The sequence below is a fragment of the Egretta garzetta genome, unplaced genomic scaffold, assembly GCF_000687185.1.
Source record: "Egretta garzetta isolate BGI_Z169 unplaced genomic scaffold, ASM68718v1 scaffold175, whole genome shotgun sequence".
Classification (NCBI taxonomy): Eukaryota; Metazoa; Chordata; class Aves; order Pelecaniformes; family Ardeidae; genus Egretta; species Egretta garzetta.
In genome coordinates, this window is record NW_009259860.1 from 2,620,587 (window position 1) to 2,629,707 (window position 9,121).

The following is a 9,121-nucleotide window of genomic DNA, read 5'->3' on the forward strand; positions in this document are numbered from 1 at the left end:
CATCCCCTCAGGTAGGGGTGTCTATTACCTGGCTTAAGAAGTTGTCCTCAATGCATTCGAGAAACCTGCTGGATTGCCTACAGCTTGCCGTGTTGGTTTTCCAGGAGATGTTGGGGTGGTTGAAGTCCCCCAGGAGGACAAGAGTCTGTGAGCGTGAAGCCTCCTGGACTTGGAGGAAGAACGCTTCGTCAGTCGGCTCCCCTTGATCTGGCGGCCTGTAGTAGACAGCAACCACCAGGTTCCCTTTGTTGCGCCTCTCTCTGATTCTTACCCATAAGCTTTTGACCTGCTTGTGACTATTCTTCAGGGTCAGCTCTTTGCAGTGTAATGATCTCTTGATGTAAAGGGCAACGCCTCCGCCCCTCCTTCCTCGCCTGTCCCTTCTGAACAGCCTGTAGCCATCAATAACTACATTCCAGTCGTGGGATTCGTCCCACCAAGTTTCCGTAATAGCAAAGGAAAGACCAAGGCTTGTTGGTATTGTTTAAAGTGAAAGTCTGCAAAAATGAACAACTAGAAAAACAGGGCGTAATGCACCACCAGCCCTCTGGGGCCTGGAAACTTTACAGGGTTCAGGCTAATTCAAGCAGATTTACAATGCCTGCACTGGAGAGGGGACAGGCTCTCCCAGCTAGAGTGAAATTTACATTGATATTTAATCATCAAAAGGCAAAAGTGTAAGATCAAACAAGTCCTGACGTTAACATCAGAGAAAGAACAGTCTTCTCACAGTAGAAAAGGGAAGGAGCTGAGAAGGAGAGGCCTCACATCTCCCAGAGAAGCCCCACCGGAAATGACTGAGTGAAAAGAAGAGATACTGTCCTCCGTCATGAAGATCAATATGTATTTTTAAACGCAGACTCACTAAGGAAGCTGAGTGCCCAGTTTCAGACATTGTGTGATTCCAAGTGCAATGCTCCAGTTTGTGCAAATGTCCAGAAATGTGCCTAGCTAATCTATCAGATCATTGGGAACCAGAATACGTTATTTCTCTGAAAAAAAATTCCTTAAAGACAGTTAACTAAGGCAAGTAAGTCAGAAAAAAAGTTGATACCAAGCTTTTGAGCAGGCCTTGAAATGTCTGTTGCAGGTAGGTATGCAGATGGAATTAAACGTGCTTTTTTTCCTGACTGCAAAAATCTTCAGAGAGGTGAGTTGTTGACAGCCTTGAATGTCACAGATGCTCTTGTGCAATAACACTCTGCTCCTTGCAGGCCTCAGCCTCCTGGAAGGGCAATCCCGACCGATCACATGGCAACACTTCCAAATCGTAGACAATGATGACATCCAAAATGTTCGCTTGGTCACAGTTGACGGCTTACAGCATGGGCGGCTCACAGTGAGAGGTAAATCATTTCAATTTGAGGGCCTGGAAACGTGTTCTCTAGCGACAACGGGCTACGATAACGTGACAAGCAATAAGATGTTGATAGACTCTGTCATATGTCACACCCTGCTGAGGGCTGTCAGCAGAAGAGACAGATTTACAGGGGACTGAAGGTGTGGGAGGGAATAGCTGGATGTGCAGTAACAAATTAAAAAATTCACAACCTCAGAAAGAAAGGAAGTTGCACAGCTTAGGCACTTTGCAAATTGTGTATTTGTGTGTCCCTTTCCTTAAATGGGAGAAACCTGTAAGTCTGGCATTTTGCCTACACAGCACTTTTATTTGAAATCAAAATTGGTTCATAGTTTTTTCAGTGAATTCAGCCCAGGTGCGCTAATACAGCTATTAACAGCGTGCAGCGGGCCTGAGGCTGCCCTGTCTCACCAAGGCTAAATGAGGATGGGCAAGCCACCGAGAGACAGTGCCACGATGCCAGTGAAAAAAAAAAAAAAAAGATAAATGCTGGTGTAGCCATATATCACACTATCTCACTCAAAGAAAACAAGAAAATACTGGGCATGAGAATGCATCTTCTGAAGGTTTCCGCTGAGCTCCGCTCCCTCTGCTGCCCGTCTCCCCCTGCTACAACTGTGCTAAGCATGTGGATAAAAACAGGAGTATTGAAAAAGCCGGTATTTAAACTTCTACTTTCTTAACGTATGTTTACATCCTGAAGCTGAAATTGTAAAGAAATCAGCTATGCTTTCATTGAGCGGGCATGACCTATGTGAAATGCACTCACTGGATTTTCAATTCTTACGTTTTTGCTTGAAGACACTAAAGGATGCCGAGTGATTTTGATTTGTTGGCATATACAGACAACATTTGGATACAGTCATTATTTACTGGCAGCTTTAAGGTTTATTTCAAAAAGTGGCAATTAAATTAGACTCCTAATTCGTTAACCTTCTGCGTTGTCAATACTACTAATTTTGCTTTGCAGTCCCATGAGTCAGCACAGTGCTGCTCTCTTTGGGAAAATGGTTAGGTAAAAAAAGTCACTCTGCTGTTGGCAGGGTGGAAAGTTGCTGCCACTATCAATGCTGGATTTTTTGATAGTTAAATGTATTAATGTAAAACACATAGCCTAAGACATAAAGCAAGTACTTAAAGAAAAGGGGAAGGTGGTATTTGGAATTTAGCAGAAACAGGAACTACTCAGAAGTATGTCTCATCTCAGGAAACTGCTGCCAAGGAGTTCAGTGTCTGCACAATCGTCTTCCGGTGATGCTACGGACAGAAACCCCATGGTGTCAGCAGTGTTGGATGCGCTCAGCCCCAGAAGCTGGTGTTACGGGGGGGTTGTGCAGCCAGGCTGGGAGTGCGCTGCAGGCTGTAGAGCAGCAGACCAGCTGGGCCTGCAGGACCATGCAGAGCCCAGGGCCCATCTCGCGGTGGCAGCCCCATCCTTGCATGCAGCCCCCCTGCGGTTTCTCAGCCTTCTGTGGGCCAGCCAGGGCTGGGTATCTCTCCAGTGACTGCACCTTATCCTCTTTTATGTGTCTGCATAGGCATATGCAAAGGAAACCATCACCACAAGTTTTTGGCAATTGCCTTTTTTGTCTAGCAAGCTCCAGCTGATGTTCAGACTCTAAAGGAAAACTGGGGTTTAGCCCTCCAGCTGCACCATAACTCTAATGCTGCTGGCAAATGGTCTTAGCCACTGCTCACTGAATCACTGGAGGGATTCCCGTTAACTTGCGGGGAACAGTGAATCAACCCAATGTTTTGAATGCTCTTTTGTTGGGTTTGGTAATGCCAGTCCTAGAGCTAAAGGAAAGCCCTGAAAGAAAGAGGTACATATGGTGTTGTTCCCTACCTTCTGTCACCTTTGACAAGTTTTTGTTTTGTGGTGAGGCATTTCTCCATCCTAAAGTTTGCCTATAATTCTCTTTGAGTAAGGAGCAAAGGAGTGGGTGGGTGTCTCTGATGATGTTACACAGCATGGAGGGCAAAAAATTATTTTGCTTGGAGGCCCAGCACCAGTTTGCCGTTCTTGAAACCTTTAACCTGCCTGAATATTTGTGCATGTGCATAACATGTCTAGTGAAACAGAGGTGTAAAATTGTCTTATTATAGACAGTAACCTCAATATGAAGAAAAAAACAAGACCCACAAATGTTATTTTTTACTTGCAATGAAATGCTGAGCTGTAATTATAAATTGTATTCTCTTTGATGCTTAAAATGCATGTGAAATATTCTGATAAGAAAGTAGAGGTTGAAATTAAAGTGGAAAGAGTTGCAGTTAAAAATCCTTAATATCTCCAGTTATCTTTAGTGCAATGGACATTTGGAGGATTTTCCCTGTTAGCACAGTTGCAAATTCAGCATTCTTATTAGCTATTCCGATGTCTACAGACTTGTTTCCAGTAGATGAAGTTATGTTTGATTTTTTTAGTTAGAAATGCGTTCGCCTTCTCTCTCCCTTAGCAACATCCGTATTGGTGGAAGGATTCTCCTCTGGGATGAACTGCACGTTTTTGATAGATTTTTTTCCACTGCTTTGACAGGAGGGAAAGGATTCATGTTCACAGTGTCTGACATTCAGGCTGGAGTTGTTCACTACCACCATGATGACAGTGATTCTACTAAGGACTTTGTGGTATTTAGGATTTTCGATGGCCCACACAGTATTCGCCATAAGTTTCCAATCAATATCCTCCCTAAAGACGACAGTCCTCCATTTCTCATCAGCAATGTGGTCATTGAAGTTCATGAGGGACAGATGATCCTGATTCAGAGCTCCATGCTTCGTGCTTCTGACATGGATTCCAGTGATGATTACATACTATTCAATATAACCAAGCCACCACAGGCTGGAGAAATCATGAAGAAACCAGGACCAAACTTGATAGGTAATGAAACACATCCACAATAGCACACTTTTCTTTGTCCCTTCCTTTTTTGACTACATTAAATGTTACAGTTAGACAACTTATTTTAGGTCAGGACAAATCATGGCAATTTTGGACTTATTTCATTATAGTGTAAATCCCTGTCATTAATCAATATTGGTCTCTGCACCAGGATAACTATATCTGTGAACATAATTTATCCCATAATTCTTCCATTCTGAGTCTATTCCCCTGCTGTACTTTTCCCCTCCAGAAAAGTTGGGCTAGTCAGGAGTTATATTATCTGCAAGGATCCCTGAGAAGTTCAAAGTCATTAGATGATGCTAATGATGCTAAAAGAGGAAGAGAGCACTTTTTCCATTTAACTGAACTCAGAAATCCCTGTGCTAGACTACAGAGGCCACTAGTCCTGCAAATTCTCTTTTGTCCTCTGAACAGGGCTTTAGGCCCATTTACTGTGTTGTTTCTTTTTTTGAATGATCTTTAAGTGACATAGAAGAGAAGCTGATGATCTTCAGGAAATGCGGAAGACAATGAGATAACATATCAAAGGGCTTGCCCTAGTTAGAGTGAGAAGGAAGACATTATGCTTCACCAGTTACTTGCACAGCTAATGGATAATTTGTATGAATATTAAAATCATGCACTGTTCAATCAAAGATATGTTCTTCAATTCACAGGGTATTCAGTCAGCAGTTTTCTTCAGAGGGATCTATTTAATGGAATAATTTATTATCGTCATTTGGGAGGAGAAATATTTGAAGATTCCCTTGAGTTTGTGCTGTGTGATAGCCACGACCCTCCCAATCTCTCAGAGCCACAGGTATGAAACTGAAGCATCTTTGGCAAAGTCCTGCATTTTCCTTCAAATGGCTGATGATTTTACACCTTCTGACAGACTTTAAACTCAAACTGGTATAGATCTTTTCTGTTTGCCATCACCATGGTCATCACCACAAATAATGTTCTTCAGAGCTAGCTCTTGTTCTTGCTTTCCATGCGGTAGTTCTCTCTGCCTGCCTGCAGAGAGACAAGTCCATTGCAAAGACTTTTTCCCACAATGTAAATTGAAATGTTGAAAACAAATTAGACTTGGAGATGGTACAAACAAACTGAACAGCCCTCCTGAAGTCAACTGAGAAGAGACTATTTATTTCACCCAGGAGCCCAACATACTGAATTTAACTTTGCTTTTAATTTAAAGGGAAACCACCAAGGTTCATAGACTTTGCATTTAACTGTTGTATATCTCCATTACTCACGTGTTGGTGATGTGGCATAACAGCCACATCCTATATCTCATATTTCACTCATCCACTTACTTCTGTGTGTGCATGTTTGTGAAGGGCTGCTTGGACACTCTCTTATGGAGAGGAATGGCTAATGATTTTGCTGTCTTCCTGATTTCAGGTGATGATGGTGCACATTACCCCTGTGGATGATCAGCTACCCAGAGAAGCCCCAGGAGTCACCCGTCACCTGATTGTTAAGGAGACCGAGATTGCTCACCTAACTAAGAAACACCTCCATTTCATAGATGTGGAAGAGCAAGACAGGGAACTCACATACACCATAACCACTTTTCCATTTTTCTCTTGCATGCACGGGTAGGTGTGACCTGCCATACCTTTCAGGTGGGACAGGGCAATGACCCACGTAAGAGAAGCAGCCTCAATGCCAGTAGCATGCTTGTGTCTCAGGTTCTTCACCCGTTTGCTTAAAGTGCAGGTGACAATAGCTGGGCGCATCTCTCCTGTTGATGACTAAGGGTGAGCTAGAGCTGAAAGCAACAGAATAAAACACAGACTAATAATAAAAAGAAATGCTTAGTTTAGCAAGAAATAAGAAGGAGGAAAGCACCTGAATTTTTTTCTTTCCTTTCCTTTTGGTACACTGGCCTGTGGGATCTCATACAGCCTTGAGCACAAGTCACTGCATGTCTCCTAACTGACAGAGTGGGGCTGACCCGGGCCTGCCCCAGACTGAGAAGGCGAGGTGCTACAGCTTTTTCTAGGTTATGCATTATTACCACGGCACTGTGAAGGACTCCTTGTCCTGGACCAGGAACCTGTGGGGCAGAATGTAGGCAGAACAGGTTTTGGAGATACTAAGGATATAGAATGAATGGGTGTAGTAGCAGTTTACATGTCACGGATGCTGTTTCAGCATTTGGTAAATTCATGACAGCATCTGCAACAATTTGCTAGATAGAGAAGTTTAAAATCCAGTCATTGTACAGTTTGAGCTGAAGATCAACACTTTCAATTTTGACCCCAAGCAGCAGATGATCAGTATGCATCGGGGGAGAAGGACATTTAGGCTGTTCCCCTGTTCAGTCAACTAGCCACATGGTTATCCATTTTGCTGGTTACTGCTGTTGGAAAGCTGGCTTGCTGGAAACTGTTCATTTCAGAAATTTATAAAATGCATGAAAATGAGAAATAATTTCTTTTTCTATGTAAAGATAAATGCAGGCATGTAAGTAATATGAATGTGATGGACTAGACTTGCAGGTGGTGTAAATGGTATCTGGGGTGTGTGGAGACACACTTGTAGCCAACCCAGAGCTTGCTTATAAGGTATGCAATGATTTTTCATGACCATCCCAAAAAACTTTTCTCATGGTCAGTTTTCTGTGATAATGTTTAAATGAAAAACAAGGACAGAAGAAAGAAAAATGTTTTTCCTTTCAATGCAGTTGGGAGTGGGAAGCTAATTTGAAACGAGTGATTGAGCTATGTGACTGTTGTTTTTCCCATCCATCAGTATCGCTAACCAGGATGTGACATGTGTGTTTTTGTACAGCCACTCAGATGCTGGGAAGCTGTTTATGGTGGACACCATCCCCAAGCTGGTCAAGGATCCTGCTGCTCTTGCACTGCAGTCATTTACTCAGGTTTGTTATGTTGCCTGATACCATAACCAGTTCAAGCAATGTTAAAAAGTTACAAGCGTACAGCTTCATTTTGACAGGAAAACAAGAGGTGAAAAATGAGGAGCAGTACTATCACAAGTTCTGCTTAAGAAGCTCAAAACTCTGCTAATTCAGTTCCAGCTTTTACAACAATTTCCGTCATGCTTCGGTTCTGCCATATGTAAACACAGCTCTCCTGAACCAGCAGGGGCTGCAGTTGCTCAGAGTAGGCTGAATATGGCTTCAGCGTGATGTTAAGAGGAAGGAGAAAATACAGAAAAAGTGGAAATGAGGCCTTGATAGTTCCTCACTTCCTCTCAGTGAAGTGATATGGGACAGGCTGAACCAGGCCTTTTTCAGGGTTTTGTTGTTCAGTTTTCATGCTTCTGCAGTTTGACAGGTGTCTTACAAATATTAGTAAAGTGCCCTGGTTTATATCCTGCTGCATGGTTAAGGCTGCATAATGGTGATTGTTGCAGTACTATAATAAGAGCTCTGAGCCTACAAATCCTTGATCACATGCCTAATACAGGTGTCTGGGTGCAAGATTTTGGTGATTATTTTAGCCTTTCACCAGCCTTCCCTCACCTGGGGAAGCAGGGTGTGCAGTTTATCCGTACTGGTGAGAGCAAACTCAGCTGGTATGGGAGATGTTACATTAAAAGCTATGCTTTGATGAATTGTTTATTTTAAAGTCACAGTTAGAAAAGGCCCTGGCACCAGCATTCTTGAAGGGCTCCATCAAGAAGGTAAGGCCATTGCCTCTGTTATCACTTATAAACTGTGCCAGTAGCTTTTGCTACAGGTTTGAGTATTCGAACCTGTACTCGCCTGATTTTTAGCTAAAGATACATTTAATCAAGGCATTGCCAGTAGCTAAAGAGTACGTGCAAAGTTTCTGGAATTAATTTTGACAGTTCAGATAACATCTAAACAGGGGATGAGAAAGGTCTCTAATGTCCTGAGTTATGGCTACTCCCATTATCTCTTCTTACACGCACCCCTCTTCTCTTTTTGCAGCATGCTGTGAACTATATGAAAGTTGCCTACATGCCACCACTGCAGGACATTGGGCCTGAACCTCAGCAAGTCCAGGTTATTTTTTCTGTCAGCAATCAGCATGGTGGCACTTTGTATGGGATCTGCTTCAATATTACAATTCTTCCTGTGGACAATCAAGCCCCAGAGGTAGGATGGTGGTGAAAGTGAGAGGGGAGGACTTGGAAATGGCTTTGGGTAGAAATAAAAATGCAGAGAGATGTCCTGAGCTGACTGAAATAAAAAAAAATAATCTTCCATGGGATCAAGGTTTCAGTGTCTTGCACACAGCCCACATTGGGACTGAAGTGGAAGAAGTCCAGTGAGTGTGCAAGGTTACTTTTTGTGCTAAATAAGCTGAGGGCTACCTTCAGCATCTGAGTGGCTGTACAAAAATACGTATGTCACATCCTGGTTAGCAAAACTGCATCCCTCCTCTTTGTGTTGCCTATTGCCTATGAAGGCCAGGAGCCCCCGGAGTGGGATCAGGATTGGGCTGCATGTATTAGGGACTACTATTAGTAAATTCCTTAGGTTTCCCTAACACTGCGGAAGAGCACAGCCTTTGGTATTTTGGTTTTTAAGGTGTCACACATCCTCATATGAGAGCAAATTGAAATTGCCCTGTTCCATGCATGTTTGGAGCTGCAGTAGAAAAGAGTTTTCAGCATTTCTCCTCCATGCAGGTTTTTACAAGCCATTTGAGAGTGGAAGAGGGTGGCCTGACCCCTGTCACAGAGGGACACATTCTCATCTCTGATGTGGACACAAAACAGGAGCATCTCCTCATCCTTCTGCAGAGACAGCCTCAACACGGGGTGGTGGAGCTGGATGGCATTCCCATGAACGAAGGTGACAGGCTTTCCTGCGGGGACCTGCGTGGCCTGGCAGTCAGGTTAGAAAACTGGCTGCCTTCTCCTCTTCC

The 9,121-nt window shown here is 43.3% G+C and overlaps 1 protein-coding gene across 2 annotated transcripts in view; it reads left to right on the plus strand.

Moving 5' to 3' along the window:
- The window catches only part of FREM1 (FRAS1 related extracellular matrix 1), a 64,788-nt gene that overhangs the window by 12,246 nt on the left and 43,421 nt on the right, over nucleotides 1-9,121 (plus strand). For both annotated transcript variants that reach the window (XM_035895575.1, XM_035895576.1), the window contains exons 7-13: nucleotides 1,215-1,346; nucleotides 3,900-4,244; nucleotides 4,925-5,067; nucleotides 5,655-5,851; nucleotides 7,050-7,140; nucleotides 8,179-8,346; nucleotides 8,883-9,091. In XM_035895575.1, the coding sequence (XP_035751468.1) occupies nucleotides 1,215-1,346; nucleotides 3,900-4,244; nucleotides 4,925-5,067; nucleotides 5,655-5,851; nucleotides 7,050-7,140; nucleotides 8,179-8,346; nucleotides 8,883-9,091 (1,285 nt within the window). The remainder of the gene's footprint in view (nucleotides 1-1,214; nucleotides 1,347-3,899; nucleotides 4,245-4,924; nucleotides 5,068-5,654; nucleotides 5,852-7,049; nucleotides 7,141-8,178; nucleotides 8,347-8,882; nucleotides 9,092-9,121) is intronic.